Source organism: Cyprinus carpio, chromosome B14, assembly GCF_018340385.1.
Source record: "Cyprinus carpio isolate SPL01 chromosome B14, ASM1834038v1, whole genome shotgun sequence".
Taxonomy (NCBI): Eukaryota; Metazoa; Chordata; class Actinopteri; order Cypriniformes; family Cyprinidae; genus Cyprinus; species Cyprinus carpio.
This window is the reverse complement of record NC_056610.1, coordinates 18179929-18203782: the sequence shown is the minus strand read 5'-3', so window position 1 is coordinate 18203782 and position 23854 is coordinate 18179929. Positions and strand designations below refer to the sequence as shown.

At 35.5% G+C, this 23854-nt stretch overlaps 1 protein-coding gene across 3 annotated transcripts; it reads left to right on the top strand.

The window, feature by feature from the left end:
• Nucleotides 1-1558: 1558 nt before the first annotated feature.
• glrbb (glycine receptor, beta b) lies at nucleotides 1559-21063 on the top strand. 3 transcript variants are annotated; one of them, XM_042738320.1, is made up of 10 exons: nucleotides 1565-1973; nucleotides 4832-4974; nucleotides 5570-5676; nucleotides 7024-7091; nucleotides 10689-10915; nucleotides 14574-14656; nucleotides 15119-15259; nucleotides 15400-15552; nucleotides 16964-17235; nucleotides 20211-21063. In XM_042738320.1, the coding sequence occupies exons 1-10, from the start codon at nucleotides 1971-1973 to the stop codon at nucleotides 20505-20507; spliced, it is 1494 nt and encodes a 497-aa protein (XP_042594254.1). In that variant the 5' UTR covers nucleotides 1565-1970; the 3' UTR covers nucleotides 20508-21063. The 3 variants fall into 3 exon arrangements, 2 of the variants coding, with proteins under 2 accessions (XP_042594254.1, XP_042594253.1); XM_042738319.1 differs by having other exon boundaries at nucleotides 1571-1973; nucleotides 16964-17250; XR_006156445.1 differs by lacking the exon at nucleotides 20211-21063 and having other exon boundaries at nucleotides 1559-1973; nucleotides 15400-16216; nucleotides 16964-17096.
• Nucleotides 21064-23854: the final 2791 nt, after the last annotated feature.

Genomic DNA, 23854 nt, shown 5'->3' with positions numbered 1-23854 from the left:
AAGAAGTGTCTTTGAGAAAGTAAGTGGTACCTTCACCCTATGACTGCTTTTATTTTGATTTTTATTGAAGAATGTGTCAGCACAGGGGTGTGTGGAGACTGATAGCAAAGTGGAGTCTGCATGCCAGATATAATACCACATTCGATTTGCTAGAACACTGACATATTTTTGGACCGGTACTACATTGTCCATCAGCTATGTGGCTTTTGGCCAAACATTGAACGTTTTCTGAAAACAAGCCTCCCTTTGTTCCTGGTCATTTATCGTCGGGGTTTTAATTCAACTTGTATTAATCAGTAATTTAGTTTTTATGTGCACGCTTTATTAATACGTTCTGCTCCGCTACAATGAAAAACAGAGACTAAGCCATCTATTGTTCTGACAAAGCTGATGAAGGAGGTATAGTATTGCGTATAATTCAAACGAACAATGCTTGAGGTCTTTGGACCTCTGCTGAACACCAGAGTGCCCTGTGGAAATTTGTGAATGTCTGTGTTTTCATTCTTACTTAATCCAAACACCATTTGCCCAGGACCCTTGGAGAATATCTACATGGGAGAGAAATGTGTCTGAGCTTTGCTTTTGGTTCACGTCTTAATGTTTATGTTGTCTGTTGAGTGAAGTAATAGAGTACTTGATGTCACTCAGAGGGAACAAAAAATGTATTTGGCCTCGGTTTGAGACTATACCTGATGGCTACATTCCCTAGCAACTGGTTCTATGTCCCAATGTTCTTAAAAATACAGACATTTGCACCTTGTGTCTGTTGGCTGGCACACTTGTGTTTTACTTTGCTTGTTGCTGGAGTAGTCTTGTTTAAGCTTAAAATGGCACCATTCATTCAGCTAGGAACACGAACAGAGGGATATATATATATATATATATATAAATATATATATATATATAGTACACGAACAGAGGGATATATATATATATATAATTATAAAGCAAATAACATTAACCCGTGTGCTACTCTAAAAATCCTTTCCCTAATCTGGTGATCTCAGTTGAAATTGACTGGCCTTTTAAAATTGTTTGTAGATAATTTTAGCAATGTTTACTTAAAAATTGTCAAAAAAAATCCTTAAACAATTCTTTAAAAAGTTATAATACCCTGTGTGAACAAAGACAGTAAGTATTAGTACAATGCAAAAACTTTAACTATCATTTTCTAGGTCAAAATGGCCTAAACCTAACATGAAGGTTAAGCGTTTAATTATTTACACATGCACAAAAAACACAGGTTTGTTTCTTGTTCTTTTTTTTAAGTGAAACATTAAGTCTTACATATTGTTTTCTTTTTCTTTTTTTAAGTGAAACATTCATTCTTACATATCGTTTCTTTCATTCTTGAATTTTTTTTTCTTGTATAGATTAATTCTCTCTCTCTCTCTCTCTCTCTCTCATCTGTTTCTTATTGCAATTGTCCTTGCATGCATTCTTCTTTCTTGCATTCATTCTTTTTGCATACTGTATGAGTTCTTTATTTCTCTCTTTTTCATCTTTCTGTTACAGAAGCACAATTTCAAGCATCATATGGACACAACAGAGAATACTGCGCGTGATAATCATTTTCAGGAACACACTGGTGCTGAAACGGCAGAGCAAGTGTGATGGCCTTGCATTATTATATGCTGTGGAAGCTGGATTAATCCTGTCCTTGTACAGCGTTCTACTGCGCATGTTGCATGACAGGAGCACACACAAGGCTCCATCTTGGCAACCCTTTACCATTGCAATAGGACAGCGGGAATACATATTCTGTTCAGATTTCTGAAATTGAAAAAGATAAGAAAAAAAGACGGGAAACGCCGTCGTAATGAAATTTCGCGCTGATTCGCGCTGACTGAAGAAACGACGAGCAGAATGCGATATAGACGCTGACTGGTCATGAAGGCTTTTTAACGACCGATTGCACTGTCAGCGCTACTGGATCGGATCTGTGGAACAACAACCGTTACCATACTGAAATGGTGAGTGAAACCGCGGGTTATATTTAAAGAAAAGAGCGATCGAGCGTTTGAAATCTGTGCGATGAATGGGGGGAGGTGCGACGCGCGTAAATGCTGTCATTCTGTGTTGTATTTTCCCTCATTATCGTCATCCCAACCCCCTCTTCGTCATGGAGGATACTGTTGCTGTTTTCCCTCTCCTCCATCTGCTGCCATGACCTGCTTTATTTTCTATCATGCCTGAATGCAACTTCTTCAACTTGATGCTCAAATGCATCCACAGGTCGTTGCTATACCTTTACGCTTTTGCATATACATAAAATATAAGCATGCCAGTAGGAACCTAGAGTGATGAGGTTTGCCAATATGAGCATCATCTGTCAGTCTAAAATTATGTAATTTGGGCCTAACTACGATACTGTTTTATAACTGAAATAAAATGATAACCATAACATAAATGTGTGTAATAAATGTGTGAAATATATGTATATTGTAATTATATTTAATATATATTTTTGATTAATACATTATATATTTTGGTATTTTTCCTATGTTGTTATTATTTAATTATGCAATTATTATAAAATTATTATTATTATTGTTTTAGTTTGAAATTTAAATAAATTAACACAAACATTATATTTTTATACACTTTTTATATTTTTCTAAATGGATACAGCCACTATATGGAGCCTTCATAATATTGTATGAGCAGCAATTTGCTTAAACCTCTTCGGATTGCTGTAACATATTGTGTGAGCTACAGTAGGAATAATTAATATAATTTATAATTTTATAATTTATAATTTATAATCATTTAATTTCTGGATGCTTCTCTGTTTTCTTTAGGTTCCTGTACAGATATTTGTTATAGGTCAGAGATCATGAAAAATGAACATCACCTGTGTATAAGTGGGACAGAGTGAGTTTTTTTAGCTGCGAATGAAGCAGTCAGACTTACTAAGGGCAGACAGCCAAAAAAAAAGTTTTTCAATCGAATAAGGGTCAAATTTACTTAGATTTAGTCTGTTGTGAAAATAAAGCAAAACCATGTCTCTCTTTTCTTTAAATTATCTTCCGTAGTAAAACATTATAATCCATTTCTTTAATATCTATACTTCATATGCAGACCTGCAGTCAGTATTTGTGTGCCTTTTTCCAAAGAAGAACATTAAACTCAAATTGCCATGACCGCTGAATCAGGGAATGAGAGAGAGAAAGAGATTAAGAGATCGGAAAGAGAAACACAAGCATCTGGTGATAATAATAATGATGGAATGAGTGAGAGATTGGAGGAGTGTGCATGAACGCTGGCCTGTTTCAGTTAAGATGATGATCAATGCACTGGCGCAGAATCAGGCCTCCAGAGGTGGAGGGTGGAAGAGTCTAGACAGGGGAGTTTTCTGGCAGTGTTCTTCAGAGGGGAATTCCTTATGCTGATCTTTCCAATTGTTTCCTCTCATCTACATTTGGAACACTCATGGATGGTTGTGTACAGAGGACTGTACATGAGTCAAATAGGTTGACATTTGGCATAGTTCATACTGCTGACATGTAGGTCTTACTTTAAGCATAACTAAGTTATTTCCTATTGTACATTTTAAATGAATGAATCCTGTTAACATTCATATAATGCACATGCAAGGATACCAAGAATGCTTGTGACATAAATATCACCCAGGCTCTGTTTAGGGGCAAAATTTGTAGATTTGGTAATAAATTTAATAATTTGTCCTATATAATTTGTGGAAACATTGTGCTTTTATACTGTAGAAGCACACTGTCAGACCACCCACATTGACAGACACCCAAAACCATTTTTAAAGTGGTCACGGATACAACAGAACCACATTTCCTGAGCCAACGGACCATCAGTCTCCAAGACAGCCCAGCGCATTCTTGCCCTAACTGTATGTCCTCTGAGAGAGGGCATTGTTATCCATTAATATCGCTGGGAATTGTAGGGCTAAGTTTATGTAAGACTTAGAACAAAGAAAATAATATCATTTTTTTTTTTTTCTCTCTCGAAAAAGTACACTGCATTTCAAATTATTATGCAAGTGATATATCAATAGGATTTTAGTACAATAAAGAGTCAGATTTTTGTTTGTGTGGTTTTTCACATCTTTTTAGATAACTGGTATCAATCTCAGACAGGTTTGTTCAAGAGTTTGACAGGTCTTCTTAGGTAAATGGAAGCCCTACTTAAATGGAAATCCTCACATTATTATGCAAGTCACAGTTCTTATGAAATATGGTGAGGAAGAAAGATCTTTCTGAAGATGAAAAGTACAAAAAGTGCAATGTCTTGCAAAAGGCATCAAAACAATATTTTGTGAAAAGCAAATTTTTTTTGTGAGTGACTTAAAGCACAGAAGATCTTGGTCAGATAAAGATTTATTAAGGAAAGTCTCTGTCAAACAATGAACTGTATTGTAATGACAGTGGTAAAAAAGCCACTGTTGAGCAGCAGACAGGTGTTTGAAGCTACTGGAGTCTCAAGATCCTCTCCATGCAGACTGACAGTTGTGTGTAAAGCTGCATTTCAGTCACTGCTAACCAAACCTCACAAAGAGAAACCTGCACAGTGGCTGTAGAAACACATTTTCAAACTGTTTAGCAAAAATCTCTTTATTGTACCGAAATCCTATTGATATATCACTTGCATAATAATTTGGAATGCAGTGTAGATGTTAAAATATTGACACTGCTTTTTTAAAAATATTTATTCATTTTTATTTAATTTGGAATTAAATAAAAGGGACTAAATCACACTATTAAAAAACAGCCCTAAATTACCTAATAACCATTATAGAAATAATGTCAGTATGCATCTAATATAATACAGTACATATATGCCTGCTCTGTTTCTCTTCCAGGCTAAGTTAAACTGCTGTAATATGAAGGCTCTAAAGGTGATTTTCGTGTTGCTTATCATCTGTCTCTGGATGGAAAGAGGATTCACCAAAGAAAAATCTGCTAAGAAGGGAAAGAAGAAGGGAAAACAAGTTTACTGTCCTTCGTAAGTACATTTGTATGCATCATTTTATGGCTAATTTTCATAAAACACTGCTATTGGACTATACACATTTCATCATTAATGTTGACTATGGGAACTATAGACTTACAGTTAACTAACGGTTAAAGGGACAGTTACTGTCCAGTTAAGGGACAGTTACCAAAAATGACAATTCTGTCATTAATTACTCCCCCTCATGTCGTTCCAAACCCATAAGACCTTCGTTCTTCTTCGGAACACAAATTAAGATATTTTTGATGAAATCGAAGAGCTTTCTGACCCTGCATAGACAGCAACGCAAATGAAATGTTTTATGGCCCAAAAAGGTAGTAAGGATATTGAATTTTCATTTTTGGGTGAACTATCCATTTAATCTGCTCTAATGTTGTGTGTACTTCATATTTCGCACATGAAGTAACTCACATCATCATCATCATCATGTTTGACTCTTGAGTTGGAAATGCTGCCCTTTGCAATAGTAATGAAAAATGAAAGTCATTTTAATTAACAAATGACTGAAACTTTAAACATGAGCATTATTTCACATAATTTTGTTGTTGGTTGGAACCCTAATGTCGCCTATCTTTGCTCCCTGCAGGCAGTTGTCGTCAGAGGATCTGGCACGGGTTCCAGCAAACTCTACCAGCAACATCCTCAACAGGCTTTTGGTCAGCTATGACCCAAGAATCCGACCCAACTTCAAAGGTCAGTATTAGCGCCATGATATATGTAATTATGAACAAGATTCATTATGTTGTCTCATCTATCTAGCAACACCCCAGAAGCCAAATAGAGACCTCCTAGCAGCCACTCAAACGGTTTTACCAACTGCCAACCAATGCCCTACCACTTTCCTCAGATTACCTCAGCAAAAGCAACAGGAGTTTTTCTTAACAAGCTTTCCCTTCCTTGTATAAATATATACTTCTGCTGGTACTGTTTACCCAGGGGGGAAAAAAAGTACACTTTCATAATGTACTCTATTTTTGCGCACTAATTTTGTACTTAATATACTAAAAATTATTCTTTAGTACTTCTTAAAATGAATTTAAGATTATCTAACTGTACTCAACTGTGCTATTTTGCAGGACACCATGCTTATGAACTAAAATGTGCTTTTAACATACTCTCAATGTATTTAGTCACCACTTGTAGTACACTTGAGTGTACTAGTGTATGAAAGATGGTTCAAGTGTACTACAAGTGGTAACTAAATAATTTTTTTTAAATACAGAGATGGTATAAGTGCATTTTAGTTCATATTCATCGTGTCCCAAAATAGCACAGCTGAGTACACTTAGACGATCTTAAGTTTATCTTAAGAAATACTACACAATTTTTAGTATATTAACAAAATTAGTGCATGAAAATAGAGCACTTTAAATATATTATGAAAGTGCACTTTATTTCACCTGGGTACTGCTATTTATTCACTTGTTAGTTGTTACTATTATTACATCGCCTTTTGCGTGCATACCCACCTGTCAATGAATATATTTATGTCCAATTATAAAACATTACAAAGCATGTTTTAATGTATGTATATACATTGTGGCAGATACATAATTCTAGGTTATGCTACTGTTGGCAGCCTTTCCTTATATAATGAAGCAGGTTGTAAAGAGTGAGAACCTCTGCTCGCTGGCATTCAGCGTAAACGTGAGCCTTGATGTGGTCTGAGTGTTAAGAGCTCACTGTATGATTCAGTGTTATTACTCCCTATGGCCAGCCAGCTGCTCTTCATATCTGGGCAATATGAAAGCTCCTGGCAGTCATTAAAGTCAACATTATAATCTTGGGAATAGGAATAGCAATGTAGTAGTTGAAGCATTTTCCTATAGTGACATGCTTTCCACGTAGTATACATAAAGTGAAAACATATGTTTCATGGTATAAACCAAATAGTTAATGCTACCCATAATAGTCCGTGAGAAAGTGTGCTGTGTAAATGACTTGAATGACTTTCAAAAGTCATGCTAGAATAACTTCTGGTGCGTCTTGTTTGATTGATGTGATTGATGTGCTGAGATGTAAAGTTTGTGTTTTGTTTTGGTATTCCTGTTGAGGATCGTGTGAACATTTTTATCAACAGCTTTGGGTCCATCCAAGAGACTACTATGGTATTGTAAATCACTTTTGTCTTTCCATACACATAAATAGTGAACACAGAAATATAGCGATAAATAAACATAGAAATAATAATCATAAATATATAAACACTGCTGTTCAAAATGTTTTTGAATCTCTAATGCTCACCAAGGATTTATTTAACTGTAATTTTGTAAAAAAATATATTAAAATTTACAATTACTGTTTTCTATTTTAACATATTTAAAATATTATTTATTCTTGTGATAAATTTTCAGCAGTCTTCAGTGTCACCTGATCCTTTGGAAATCATTTTAACTTTCTTTCTTTCTTTCTTTCTTTCTTTCTTTCTTTGTTTCTTTCTTTCTTTCTTTCTTTCTTTCTTTCTTTCTTTCTGTGTTAACTGGTTAACTGTGATGCATTTTTTCCAGGATTATTTGATAAACAGAAAATTAAAAGGAGCAGCATTTTTAAATAGAAATAAAGACATTTACTGTCACTTTTAATTTTTTAATGCATGCTTGCAAAATAAAAGTACAAAAACAACAACAACAACAACAACAACAAAAAAATTATCCCCAAACCCTTTGAATGGTAGTGTATATAATTAACATATTTTCCATATGTTTCCACATATTTATTTTTTCATATAAATCTGAGTAATTTCCAATCAATCAATTTCTTTGTAATTTCACCGTACAACAAAGGGTTCCCTGAATACAGATGTTTATCAAAACAAGCTGAACACAAATCTGTTAAGTGACATTTGCCAGAACGTTTGATCATTGAGTCTTGTATTTTCCTCAAGATTATTCAACTGCTTTCTTTTCTTACTTTTTTTACTTGCAGAATCGTAAAAGGTCATTGATATTGAAAGCGATGTTTAGATCAACAAAGAACACAGATCAGTCTCAAAAAAAAAGTTTTTAAAATGTCAGATTGGTAGACAACTACCAGACAGACGATTAGATTCATGACTGTGCGCTTTATTTTAGGCTTACCGTGTTAACTTAACACTCCACCAGGAAAAAAATAAATAAATCAGCTCCAGACCCCACAATCTTACTTCTGGCTCCTTATGAGCAGTGACACCCATAAACAACCCGTCATGCCAGAGTGTCTCAGATCACCTCCACTGAAAATATTTCCCCTGGAAACACATCAGAGGACCATGTTTTCTGCCCAGCACTGCATGGTGTCATAGGTTGAATATAGTTTTGCATTCACTTCTACAGGAGTGTTGCGTGACACCAGGCTTTTATAGCATTGGGAATGAGGTCCCATTTTGTTGTTGCATCGTTCTGCTGTGATTAACCTTAAAATGAACAGGTGTTATACAACAGAAATACAAAAAGCCTATTCATAACCTCTCCAGAGGCATGACTAGTAAAAAGTAGGCCACTTTGCCTACCACAGCTTATATAGCACTTTATTACCATTTGGACAGGGAGGTCCAACAAAACAACACTTGTAAACATTAAAGCTAAGAAAATTATGTTCTAAGAACATTTTGCCAACCTTTTCATTTAGTTATGACAATGTTATTTTTGAAAGTTCTCTGAATGTTCCAAAAAATCAATTTTTTAAACGTTTTAAAAACATTTTTCATGGTTATGTGAACACTAAAGGCCCAATAACTATAAACGATAACTGCAATTTAAAAATCGTTCTAAATTTAAAAGAAGAGTCCACACAACTATAATGATAATGCCACACAGGAACTTTTTTTCAGCTAATGAATGATAAAAACATTGGCAGCCAATCAGAATCCATCCTACTTTAATAGAGAACTCAATCATTTAAAGTGGCAAAAGACAAAATCGCAATGCATGCTTATAATAAACAATGTTATTGTACATTGGTGTGGACACTATTATTGTTATAGTTATTGTTCTTAATGTGAATGGGCCCTAGGGGAACATTCCATTATATTATTCTGCAAACAATATAGAAAAATTAGTTTTAATTTTTTTCTAAACATTCAAAAACAAGTAGTAACATTTAGGAGAGACCTATTATGCCCCCTTTTACAATATGTAATATTAGTCTCAGGTGTCCAAAAAAACCCCACAGATCATTTATTATATCATTTTGAAAATGCCTATTTTGAGTGAAAGCAGAAACACACTGTTTTTGTGCACATCTCTTTAAATGCAAATGAGCTGCTGCTCCCCGCCCCCTTTTCCAAAATAGGGCTGTGCTTTTACAGCTCGTACCTCAGATACTCTGCTAAAAACATGTGTTTGCTTTTGTCTATCACATTGAAATCATGCATTTTAAACCACATTAGTTTATACTTCTGATATACGGTTTTCTGAGTGCACAAATTGGAAGCACGCACATGGCATGTGAGTACTAAACTAAGTTCTCTTTCACGTCTTATTGTGCTTAAACTGTCAAATACGCACTAGTTTATGCTAAAAACACATGAGTTACAAAAAAGTTGGTTATGTCTGTGAAGGTAAACAGCTGGGAAAGAAATTGGTGTTTAAGAAAATGTTATAATAAGATCGCCTTTCTAAGTCACGGGGGGAACACAATCTGAGTGGCTTGTTTTTTTTTTCACAAGCTTGCAGAGAAAGTCTTACTAAAAAAGTTTTCTGGGTTGGTAGGTGCACCGGGGACCTGATTATAGCACTTAAACATGGAAAAAGTCAGATTTCCATAATATGTGACCTTTAAAAAACGTTTCAGAAAAAAAAAAGTTCCATTAATGATGTATAAATAATGTTTTTGTGCTTACATTTTGAGAAGATTATCAAAGACCAGATAACTTTGAACAAACATTCTATTGACGTTCCTGGAAGAAAATTTATTTATAACTTTGAGAGAACCTTACCAGAATGTTCTGATAACGTTTCCTGTTGGCTGGGATGACACAGTGCCATCCATGGTGAGTGCAATACATCCTGAATGTTCCTGGTCGGAGCCCCGAATGAAAAACAGGACATACCAAGATGTGAATCATACACGCAGAGACAACAAAACCAATAACATTTAGGAACCAAATTCACTTGACCTAGTGCAGCTGGAGTGTGGTGTGGCAATTTTATTTGGCATGTCATCTGTCTTTCCAGTATCAGCGCTAGCAAAACAAGCCCCACTAGAAAATGCCACTTCAAAGCCTTTTGCTCATGCAAGCTGGCAGGGAAGCTGGGGCCAATCTGACTTAACAAACCCTATGTTTTCCCTAGTGTAGGTGCTCACATACAACATGAGCCCTCACTGCAGCACCCGTTGCACGCCTCTGATGTTTGCGATAGTTAGAAATGTAAATAGGAGCAGCTCCAAGCGCAGCAGCTGTGCAACTTCAATACCAGGCATTATTGTAGCCTGGATACTTCAGAGACAGGCATTTTTTTAAAAACATCACTCAGAGGTTGTGAGAAATGCTGGTTACCATGGCGATGCCTAAGACACCTGGGCTCCTCTGTCACCCTAAGGACTAATGTGCTGTTTTTGTGTCCAAATCAAGGCTTCTCACAGTTCCTGTCACGTAACACAAAGACAGGTGTCAGCCCTGCTAACTACCATCCAAGAAGCCAGTTTATAGTCACAAAATACCAGGTTTTTCAGGCTTGATTGAATTTGTGAAAACTTTAATGGATATTTTGGCTTGTATTTCCTAGGACTACCGTGTCAACATCTTCTTGAGACAGCGCTGGAACGATCCCAGACTCCGGCTTCCTCAGGACTTCAAGTCAGACTCGCTCACAGTTGACCCGAAGATGTTTAAATGCCTGTGGAAACCCGATCTTTTCTTTGCCAACGAAAAGAGTGCTAACTTTCATGACGTCACTCAGGAGAACATCCTGCTCTTTATCTTCAGGAACGGAGATGTCCTCATCAGCATGAGGTGAACTTTTATGCTCTCTTCCTGCAAAGAATCCAACCTCTGTCTTTGTGGATGGTGACAAATGAGGTCTGAGTGCTGGTAACACCTACTCACATTATTTACCGCAGAAATCAAAACAAAGCAAACACAAGAGTTTATTAGATGTCAAGGCCTTTTAAAGTGGAACAAATGACTGTGCTGGAGTTTAATCTGAAGGTGTTGGAATTAATGGTTCAGCATGTCCACAAATGTATGGAAGCCAGTTACCGAGCAATGAAATCTTAAATTGTGAGACAAAGTTTAAAATAAGTTACGATGTCACACTGTGAGATAAAAAGTCACATTGTGAGAAATGAAGTTACACTTACAAGATTTAAAGTTTCAATTACAAGAAATAATGTTGCACATGTGAGATAAACTACCGTTCACAAGTTTGGGGTCCATAGGATTATTATTATTTTTTTATTTTATTGTTTTATTTTATGTTTTTGTAAGGAGTTTCTTATGTTCACTAAGGCTGCATAAAATAATAAAATAAAATAAATAGTTTTAATTTAAAATAATTATTTTTAAAATATATTTTTTACATGTAATTTATTCCTGTGATGTCAAAGCCGAAGTTTCAGCAGCCATTACTCATCTTCAGTGTGCTTAATGTTTTTGTGAAAACTGATACTTTTTTTCTTTGATGAATAGAAAGTTCAAGTTTTTTTGCAACAATGTAAAAATCTGCTGTACCCTTTGATCAATTTAATGCATCCTTGCTGAGGATGTAAAAGTATTTTTTTTTTTTCAAACTGCCCCTAAACTTCACTTTAATCACTCTGTGAGATAAATCACAATAAATAAATTCACAATTTTAAGAAATGAAGACCCAATTACCAAATAAGTCTGAGGTAGAAACAGGCTTCCATATTAATTTGAGGATAGATACAACCAAAACAAGTGAAATAAGTATCTTGAGTTTATATAACCAAAATAACAGAAAATACACGTTTGAATGACAGGGAGCAGTGACTTAGTCCTCCTCCAAGCTCTTCTTAATGCTTTTAATAAACCTCAGGGGACTTAAAGTGATCTGAGAATTGGAGACTCGATACATCTGTTGACCCTAGGATTTCACCTCACCACTGACACCTAAATTACAGCTCCTGCTATTTGATCCCATGTGAAAGTTCAGTCCTTTAGCAGTGGTGGACACCTCTGTCATTATCTTTCCACTGCTTCATCTGCAGGTCCTGCTGAGTGAATGAAGTTCTCAGAGACTTCTAGTAGCCAGTGAACACACCTGCTGTAGATCTGTCCATGCAGTGCTGTGGAAATATTATTTTATTTAGCAATAGTTTATCAACGCGAATAGATTCAAACAAACAGTTATTGATAAAGGTATCAGAATCAGAATCACAATTCTGATAAAGGTAAACAATTATTCCACAAGCTGTTATGCTTTACACAAACGTGAGTTGTAACTGTGGTCACTGTGCCAGCCGGGCATTGGACACAGTCCAGTTTAGGGTAAAGATAAAATCTTAACACTGGCACAGAGCCATTTCAATCTGGATGGGAAGTGTGTTTAAGAGCATCACGTTATGTCTGAGGCAAATGTATTTCCATAGTGTTTTTCCATGCCACTCGGATCACAGCATGAGCTGGGTGGTCTTCCGTGAGCCCTTTCTCACTTTTGGCATCGGCCCAGGATGCTTTGCTCTATCTCTGGGTATGTGTGTGGCAAGGGATTACTGTCTTAATGAGAGTCTTTCAAAAAGAAACAAGAGTGTTTGTTTCATAAGATACCTCCCTGAAACAAATTCTGCCTTCACTCGTCCACCGACTTTCAACTTCCTCAAATACTGTACATGCATAGACTTTATATTTCATATATTTCCTATCTCTTTTTCTTCATGACACCCCCTCCCCCCATTATCACACTTTATTATCCCTCTGCTCCCATAACCTCTTCATTCTACTGTAAATGTCCAGTGTACTGGAAATAAAAATGAGAATATTATTTCTTGTCGGAACATTCTGACATTTCTGCAAAGATTTGATTTCTTCTTTTTTAGTCAGCTTAAAAAAGATTTCAGAAATAACAGCATGCCGGAATGACACTATATCATTATATACCATACCATTTTTTGTTACTTGAAAAAAAGGAATGACTAAAATAAAGTATTAATAAACTATTAACTAAAGTGAAGTATTCTTCTTCACTATATATATAAAAACTTGCCCCTTTTAAACTTGCACTCTATTCTTTTACTAACTGCTTGTTTTCAAAAAAAAAAAAAAAAAAACTAGCTTCTCCAATCTTTTTGCATTCATTCTGTTTTCTTTTTATTTATTATACAATTAACAAAAGCAAAAAAGGCATCTAACACTAGCTTGCTCTTGCTCTACGTGTACTGCATTAAGCTAACTGAGACTTGTTATAGCACTTGCATATCATTGCTTTTTTGTTAATTTTTGATTTGTAAGCATAGACGTTTGTAAGTCACTTTGGATAAAAGTGTCTGCTATGACTAAATGTAAATGTAATATATATATATATGCTAGTTGCCAAGACCAAATAAATAGTTTTAATTTAAGTAAATTTTAGTTTAAATTGATATACCAAAACAACAAACTACTACTGAAATAAAAAAGAATAAAAACTAACTGCAAAAACTTTACTTCAAAATTCAAATAAAAAATAGAAAAATAATTAAACAACTCAAAATATAATACTATCTCAGTGATACTAAAACTGTATATGCGTAAGTCAAAATGTCCAGTATACTGGACATTATAAGTGACAAATAAATAAATAAAATAAATTAATAATAATAATAATGAATTTTTTTTATAACTAAACATTGTTTGGAGCGAGATAATATGATGGATGCAGTGTTTATTTTCATAAGGAATCTTTATTTTGCATCTTTGCATGCCCTGTCTTTTTATTTGTCTAACCCCATCTTACATCGTCTCTCTCTTTCTCACTTCCTCTCAGATAATTTGTATAATGCACCATAAAGATACATTTAAAACAAAAACAGATCTCTCTAACCTCTCCCAGGCCTTTACAAAAATATCTTGGCACAGTGCTTCAGTTTAGGCACTCAAGTGCTGTGTGGCCTCGCTGGTGTAAAAAGTAGCTCTTTGCTGCATCTGAGACTGTGCTTGTCAGATTACGGCAGAAAACCAAAAAGCTTTCATGTGTTAATGGTGTTTTAAATAAATATGACTTGGTGTGCTTGCTGTGCACAATAAAGGGAACTGCATGAAGAATTTATCCCACTGGCAAGAAATACCTTTTATGTCTGTGGCATTTATGAAATCTGTTAAATTTGGATTGACTTTCAAGTGATGCAACTTGGTGATAAAATAATCTTGGTAGAAATCTTTGCAATATTGCTGAATATATTCTGCATGAATCTTTAAATGCAGTAAGTGGAATCTGTTATTTTTCTATTTTATCCCTCATTAATGTCCACGGCTTTAAAACTAAATGTTTAAGTGCAAATCGGTATAATGTTTAGGTGACCATTTATAGCTGATCAAGAAGTGTATTTTAGGGAAAAGCAATGTAAAATGCCCCATTCAAAATTACTACTCTTGATTCAAACTCTCAAGGCTGCGGTGTGATTCATTGTCTGGTACTCAAATTTGCTTTTTTATTTATTTTATTTATTTTTTTCAGGTTGTCTGTTACCCTCTCTTGTCCACTGGACTTGACTCTCTTCCCCATGGACACCCAGCGATGCAAAATGCAGCTTGAGAGCTGTATGTGAATATGAATACAATCATTTATAATTATTTAATGTGAAAACAATAAAAGGTTTGATGTTGATATACATTTGATGTTATAAATAATATATATTTTGCTAGAAAGTGCTCTTGGTGAGCCCGATCACTATAAATATAATGTTTAATAATCAAAACTTTAATTAAAAAAGTCAATCACTGAAGTATCAGGCTAGTACACATTGTATGAAAAAAAAATTAGAAATCATTAGAAAAACAGAAAAGGTACTGGGAAGTTCATGGACTCTTCCTTTATCCCTAAAACACAACTTAATGCAATTTGTGGTTCAAAATGCGGGTAAAACATCAGAAAAATCTATACTTAATATTCCTTCATATTAACACAGTATGCTGTGGCCTATTTTCAGACTTTTCTTGGAGTCTAACAGTTATTATTGTTATTTGTAACATTATTTTTTCTCTTATTTAATGCGTGTCTAGTTGGCTACACCACAGATGACCTGCAGTTCATGTGGCAGTCTGGAGACCCTGTACAGATGGAACAGATTGCTCTGCCTCAGTTCGATATTAAACAAGAGGACATTGAATATGGCAACTGCACCAAGTTCTACGCAGGGACGGGTAAAAGCTTTCCACTTTCCATGAATGGCACTTATGTGTACATAAGCTCTCTCCAGCCTTGTTGAGGAGGTAGCCATTAGATGCGATTCCAGGATAAACCATGTCAATTTAAAGCAACCTTTTGAACTTTTGTATGATAGGCTACTACACGTGTGTGGAGGTGATTTTTACTCTGAGGCGGCAGGTGGGCTTCTACATGATGGGTGTATACGCTCCCACCCTGCTCATCGTCGTGCTCTCCTGGCTCTCTTTTTGGATTAACCCTGACGCCAGTGCTGCCCGTGTGCCTCTGGGTACTTTTTCCAATCATCAGTCCCGCCACAAGCATCAGCACCTCATCTCATGTCTCTGTGGAGTCCTGTACCCCCATAACCATCCACATCTTTTACATTTTCATTCTCCGTTTTCATCAGTGTAACATCTACCAATGAATCTTTTCAATACCGTCGTTGCGGGAGGTTTAGGGTGATCTTTTCTATCCCCTACAGCACTCTAGCTTCTTTTCATCAATTGCTTACCTAAAGGCATCTCCAAGGAAATATAATGCATGTCCAGGATATTTCCATCAGCCTCAGCTGCAGCCCACAGGCATTAATTCTGTATGGGAACCACAGAGGTCAGTGAGAGAGGATTCTGAGATGCGATGAAGATTATGCAAGATGCCGTGAAATGTGATGATTTCTTGTGTTTTCTAATTATAGCCTGATATTGCTGATAAATGCATGCATTGTTTCACAGAACTTGCTTATTCCTTGTGCACTGCGTAGCGCTTCATGGGTGGACATTACAAAATGTCTGCAAACCCTCTGCTGTGATTTGTTTACGATTGATTTTTTCTGCAATTTCATTGGTAATTCCAGTACCACCATCATTCTGTCCACATTGTTGTCACTGTCACAGTACAATGTGTTCACATCAAGAGCCATGTCAAAACGCCACTGTCCATGGTCATTTCAGGTCAGTCATTTATTGCATTTTGTGAGTGTTTGGTTTATATTTGTGTGTTTGCATTCATTTAAATTATTCATACACAGACCCAGATTAAACTAGATTTTGTGGGGAAATCAACAAATAGAATTTTAATATTTAATCATATTTTACAAATTTTATTGATGTTAAAATATAAGTATATTATAGGATGTAAGATTATATTAAATTATTAATAACAAAATTTAAAAACATACGGAACAGGAACAAACATGTAAGGAAAGTATACAGTATATATATATATATATATATATATATATATATAATTTTATAATATATAAGGATGCATATATAAGTTTTTTAAGCAAGGATGCATTAAATTGATCAAAAGTAACAGTAAATACATTTAATTAATTTAGAAAAGATTTATTTCAAATAAATGATGGTCTTTTGAACTTTATATTTATCAAAGAATCATGAATAAAATGTTGCCTAGTTTCCACAAAAATATTAAGCATCAAGCTTCTCACAATATTACTATTTTACTGTATTTTTGATCAAATAAATGCAGTCAAATCTTATACTAATCTTTGACTTCTGAACAGTAGTGTAACAGAAAAAGATGAAAACCTGTTAAATATGGATGGCATTTATTGTCCACTGATCTAATACTGTTACAGATGCCTTCATATTATGTTTTACAGTCTGCTCTAGTATTATCTTGGGAAACAACTTCAGATAAACTCATTTGATCTAATGACCTCTCTCTGTCTGCAGGGATACTGTCAGTGCTCTCGCTGTCTTCTGAGTGCACGTCTCTGGCCTCTGAACTGCCCAAAGTCTCCTATGTAAAGGCGATTGACATCTGGCTGATTGCCTGCCTGCTCTTTGGCTTCGCCTCTCTGGTCGAATACGCTGTGGTTCAGGTGATGCTTAACAGCCCTAAACGATTGGAGGCGGAGAGAGCAAAGATTGCTAGTAAGGAGAAGGTGGAGGGAAAGACTCCTGCCAAGAACACCATCAATGGCATGGGAAGCACCCCTATACACGTTAGTACACTACAGGTCAGAAACAACCAGACGACTTTGTATTTAAACAAACTGATTATAATGTATTGCTACCATAGCTCATAATTATAATAAAAGCACCATGGGAAGTGGGGTAGTGATTTATTGTACAGTACATATTGTGATGGTACTCAACTATTTGGACATGTCAGAACCGTTTTATGAACATCTACCATGATAATCTTATTGTACCCTAGTTTTATCATTTGCATACTTATATTTTATATTCAATATTGTTTAAAAGTTTGGGGTAATTCTTTCAAGACATTAATTATTTTATTCAGCAAGGTTCCATTAAATCAATCAAAACAGACAGTAAAGACATTTATAATGTTATAAATTATAATAATGTTATAATGTTATAAATAAATTATAAAATTTCTATTGCACATAAATGCTGTTGTTTTGAACTTCTTGTTCATCAAGAATCCTGAAAAAGTTTTCCACAAAAATATTAAGCAGAACAACCATTTTCAGCTATGATAAAATATTATGGTGCGCCAAATCAGCATATTAGAATGAGTTCTGAAGGATCATGTGGTGCTTCAGACTTGAGTAATGGTTGCTGAAAATTCAGCTGTGCTAAATTACATTTCAAAATATATTAAAATAGAAAACAGTTATTTTAAACTGTAATAATAGCATTGTTTCACAGTATTTTTGACCAAATGAATGCAGCCTTGGTGAGCATTAGAGGCTTAAAAATCTTACCAACCTCAAACTTTTGAACATTAGTGTATACAGTATATTAATATATAAACATATAAATAAATAATCAAATTGCATTTATAATAATTTATCTACAGGAGTCAGCATATGAAGTGGATTAAAAAAAGTTCATCAAAGTTCTCCTAAGACAAGAACGGGTATTGTTTTTGTTTTAGGACAACTTTAATGAAAGGTTTTGATCCTAGTCTTGTTGACTACTGTAATACTAATATATTGTTAATTTGTTATTATATATTTTAACCTGTTACTGCATTCATTACGGCATACTGTTATTCCATAACAGTATGCCGTATAGAGACCATGCAATTAAGCAGCACATGGGGACACACATAATGTATAATGGGTGATTTGACCTTTTCAAAGAGCTCATTGTTTCAATTCTGTTTTATTGTACTCAGTTGCATTGCTGTCCCTGTGGTTATATAATCTAAAATCATGCACTGCTAATGTTAAGTCTGCATGCAAAAGTGTAGGTGGGATAATCACAGTACTTCATGTTCTTCAGAACAGACAGCTTTATAGCAACAGTTGGAAGCCGAGCTTGAATGCAAGGATAGCTTAACAGACAGGAGAAATAGGCTGAATAATGTGTTCTCAAGTCTATTATAAGCTTTAAATTGGTCCCAGAGGGAGGTTTAAGGATGCAATGTGTTTTCAACCACTGTCACACATTTACTCCCAGACTGGACCTTCAGCAGCTACCAGAAGAACATCTGACCCCAAATTAACCCACATGCTCTTTGCACAACCCCTGAAAGTCACTGACCTCCAAGAAAGCCTCATTCATTGCTTTGAATTAGAGCTGTTTGGACGCGTCCCAAGGCTTGGTTGCTGCCACTGATTTCTCTAGCCATCTCACGGCTGTTCAGACATGCTCAATGCTTTTGAGCAGGCAGCATTTATCAGAAGCATATGAAAGCTCCTACTGCATTTGACAGACAGTTTCCTAAATCTGTGCATGTGTCCCCACACACTAGAAAAGATATCAAGCTGTTTGAGGATTTAAGTGTTGTGTGCCCAGTGGGAAGTAGTGCGGTCCAGCACTGCATGGCTTCTGCCCCTTTCCACACATCCAGAACTAATACAACAGACAAGTTGGCATTAGACCATCAGACATCAGTTATCCAGACATCCCTCTGCTCCGTTAGTCAGAGAGAGAGAGAAACAGACAGTGCGATGTCACATCAGTTCGTAATGCTTGTCTTGTCCTGTTCTATTTTGATGCAAGGTAGGTGTTTCTTCACACTACTTTTTTTCCTTCTCCTGTTGTTCCTGCGTGGGAGGGCTATGCTACACTGCCTCTGCCCTGTTAGGGCTTCAGAAAGAGCTCGAAATAATTGCCTGTCCTCAAAATCTCCCTCTCCCAGCAGTCTAGAGTGTCAAGAGAAAGGAGAATGCAAAAAGAAAGAGAGAGTGTATGTGCCTCTACTTGAAGGACAAAAGTCAGAGGGAAACATTTAATCAGATTTGGCATGAGTTGTCCATGTCTGATGCCTGAATGAGTATCATAATGCATAAATGATCCGCCTGCCAGCTATCATTTGTTCATTTCCTAATTATACAAATGAAAATACCTAAGTGTGAAATTAAAGGGATAGTTAAGTCAAAAATGAAATTCTATTACCAATAACTTGTGTTCATATAATTCCAAACCAGTATGATTTTCTTTCTTCAGTGAAGCTACATATAACATACTACATATATTTGCAATAATAACACAACTAACCCTAATTCACACACTGAAAAACACTAATGTAATAATAAAATCAGTTATTCATTTAATAAACTCACCAGGAAAAATTAGTTTTTCTAAATTTGTAATTTTCTAAATTTACCATTTATTTATTACTATTTATAATTTAGTTTAATTTTATTATTTTTAATGGTAAAAAACAAAGTACCATTGGTAGTGATTTATTAGACAAATTATTACTATGTTTTTGGGGATAAGGGACCAGAGACAGCCGTGTTGGTCATCATTTACTTTCATTGTATGGTAGAAAGCAGCTTGGACATTCTTCAGGATAACTCTTTTCGTTCTTCATTGAAGAACATATGTTACAGTGGATTGGAGTAACATGAGTGTGAGGAAGTGATGAAGGCATTTGATTTTTGGGTGAACTATCCCTTTAATGTTTCAGTAAAAATCACACCAGATGTTGCAAAGATCTGACATGTTTTCTCTTTATTCATATTTTTCTCCCTCTCTCCCTCTTTATCCTTCTCAGGTGACAGAGACAAGGTGCAAAAAGGTATGCACCTCCAAGTCAGATTTGCGCTCCAATGACTTCAGCATTGTAGGCTCTCTGCCACGAGACTTTGAACTCTCAAACTTTGACTGCTACGGCAAACCCATTGAAGTTGGTAGTGCTTTAGGTAAATCGCAAGCCAAGAACAACAAGAAGCCGCCACCTCCTAAACCTGTCATCCCCTCGGCAGCCAAGCGCATAGATCTTTATGCTCGTGCAATTTTCCCATTCACCTTCCTTTTCTTTAATGTCATTTACTGGTCTGTGTATTTGTGATTGTGTAAAGTTTAAACTGCTTCCATTCAGATAACTTTTCCCTCCTTTGTATCGTTTCGGCCCATATAATTTGTACCTCAGACATCAAACGGAGCAGTTTTTTCTCTGATGTGCAGTCAGAGCAAAACTATGGGAATAAACACAGTGCTTATAATATATATATATATATTGCTTAATATTATATATATATATAAATTTTCCAATAGAAAGAATGAATGAAGGCATTGCTTAAAACATTGATTTTCAGCTGCTATGTTTACTTTATGCACAAACCTGAGAGAAATTATTATCTTGCATGTGGAAATGGAATATATGGATATTAATATATTGTATTTAAAATATATAACATTATTTTTGACCTACAGATCAGCTGTTAAGATGATGCTGAGATATTTGTACTGATAAACACTGCCATAAGAACTGTCTTTTGATGTTCCTATTACAAGCATTCCAGAAATTACAAGCAAGTGTATAAAACAGAAAAAAAAATAAACAAACATATTCTGTGCTTGTGAATCAACCATCAATAAAGGCCCCAATGGCTCATCTGACCTCATGACCTATGATTATTTTTCTTATTTATATCTCTCCTAACATCATCATATCCTAAAAAGTCTTAGAAATAAGTCGTTTTGCTCATAGTTTTGGATCATGTCTGTAGATGTTATAAACCTTTCTGTAAAAAAAAAAAAAAAAAAAAAAAAAAAGTTGAGGTGAATTATTTAATTAATTAACGCTACCAAATGCAAAGCGTTTTTGAGTTTTCTCAACAGTTGTGGCAATTTTTGATAGACTGGTTGTTCGCCTAAATGAAATATAGCTAAATATAAAATCTTTATGATTATAAATATAAGACCTAAATATAAACAAGTACATTAAGTATTTGATGAAAGTTAAAAGTTATGGGGTCAAATAAACTACTAAACTAATACTGTTTGTGGTTGTGAAGTCCACTTAACTTAAAACGTCTTATTAGTGTTGAATATGTTCAACTGAACACTAATCACGCTAATGGTGACATTTTAAAATAAAACATGTTTTATTGTTTTATCATTTACTTCTAAATGACAATTAAATAATTCCCGATAATCCACAGAATTCCCAAATGTTTTGAACAGACAAACAAAATTAAATTATTCAAGTGCAACATGTAAATGTAGAAATCTAAACTTGTGCACTAGAAATATAATTCAATGTTTAAAGCAATGGAATGTAGCTACATTTTTACTTTAAATCAGTGTACCTAACAAAATAGAAGTTGGATTTTTCTAGTGTTGATTCCATAATATCAAAGTTAATTTACCCAAGAACTATGAGCATTTTTTCCATAAGGGCTGTTTAAAGTCCTACTGATTTATTGTTATGTGTGTTGCTGACCTAGCATGAGACCTAAGACACTAAAGCTGTCTGGGAGTCAGGGTCTGACCTGTTCCTGCGCCCAACCCAAGCACCAGTATTCATTATGCTGTGAAATATGCTGGTAGATTGACCTACGGGTGTCTTTGCACTAGTCAGAATATGAAATCTGTCTGGAATGTAATGAAGCGTGCTAAAGGAGAGTGCCCCACCCCTCCCTAGCTGCCGCATTCACACAACAAAAAGGCCATGCCAATAAATCTAAGAGAAACCTGAAGTTGTTTATATAAAAGGAAAGTGCAAGAAGAAACCGTCGGGAAACCTGACCACATTTTTTTCCCCTCATATTATCATTGTGGTATACACAGAGTTGCAGAGCATGTGAATGGTTAGTTAGTTGCTATGGCAACAGACACTGAGACAGCTACTGCGTGATTTTGCTGATATATTTCCCCTGTCTCACAGGGTTGACTGTGTCTGGAGCCAGGTCTGCTTTGAAAACCTTTAAAGCCGTCACATTAGATTCAGACTGCTGTGGAAATCAGTGTTTTTAGTATAAAGACCTTCATCTGGATATGTTTTTGGTTATCTATTATGTATTTTAGGTAGCCTTCTTTAACTTAAAGTTGATTAAACCCTCAGACTTCAAAATGTTAAGATGCACTACAGAGCCCCCTAGGGGTCAGACTTATGAACTTTCTCACTAAAGAGACTACAATATACATATCAAAATCACTCAAATGTGTGATGGAGTGTTGAAAAACTGTTCTCAGTTATCTAGCCAATTGCTTTATATGTATTTCCTCCCTCTGAGCATTTTACTGTGAGATCCTCCTCCACAGTCATTTGACTAATTACTGTGGTAGCGCCGCTGCCTTTGTGTAACTAGACAGGCTAACATGGAGGTGTACGCCATTGAATACGCAGATATCAGTTTGATAATCAAAAAAAAAAAAGACAGCATTGGTGAAATGTTTCATACATATCAGCCATTTTGATATTACAATGCACATTATAAGAAATTATTTTAGATATGTGCTCTATTGATAGTCGAAGCAGGTAAAATTTAAGACTGACTTGAACAATACAGGTAAAGCACTCCTCAAAAATGTGTCTCAACGGTTTTGAAGTTATTTTCAGCAGCATGCAGTTGTGTGTTTGAGCGTGACTCTACTCAGCGTGTGTTTCCAAGCCCACCTACGTGCGTTCTCCTCTGCGTTTTCCCCGTGATTGCTGTCTCAAACATTGTTTCAAGCAGCTTGTCTGATTCCTGCTGGTTATCTGTCCTCCCACCCCACCGGTCAGTTCAGTCTGTAACCTATATCACATAGACTACTGTCTAATACAACCTGAACACACACTGGGTGAGGTGGAGGTGGAATGGCAGCTTCTTCTTTCTTGCACCTTCCACACCCAACACTGGCCTTTATTATAATTATAATATATAGTGACATATCTTCAGCTGATATTTTATTAGGTATTTAAGACAAATCAGAAGAAATGGCAATAAAAATAAATAAATAAATAAATAAATAAATCATTGGAAGCATCATTCCCAATGCTGAATTTTCCACTGTCACTGCCTCTCATCCACGCATGAGTGAAGTCTTAGTGTGAAGGGAAAATTTTTATCATGAGCTGAGACTGATGTTAAGGTTACTTGCAAACACCCAGGCAGATGGACTGACTTTTTTGATATGGAGTGTGTGTGCTTGATAGTGTGCATAAATTTGGGTGTTTGAAAGGGATGGTATCTTTTAAATGGAGGCATGACAGAACTGGATATATGGCAAGAATAGGGGTGAAATGATGTGTGGAGGAAACGGATGATGAGAAGTCATTTTTTCTGCCTCTCTTTGTCTTTTTCATTCTCCATCTCTTCCTCTAACCTCAAACTCTCTCTCTCTCTCTTTTTTCTGACCAGTTTAGCTGCATGTTGCATGGGTGACACTGCTGATTATGGCCTCAATGTCATGTCACCATGGATTAGA

Bases quoted from the DNA above. Each gene is read 5' to 3' on its own strand.
- glrbb (XM_042738319.1), top strand. The intron at 14,657-15,118 runs GTATGTGAATAT...ATGCGTGTCTAG, and splicing joins CAAAATGCAGCTTGAGAGCT to TTGGCTACACCACAGATGAC. The intron at 17,251-20,210 runs GTCAGAAACAAC...TATCCTTCTCAG, and splicing joins TACACGTTAGTACACTACAG to GTGACAGAGACAAGGTGCAA.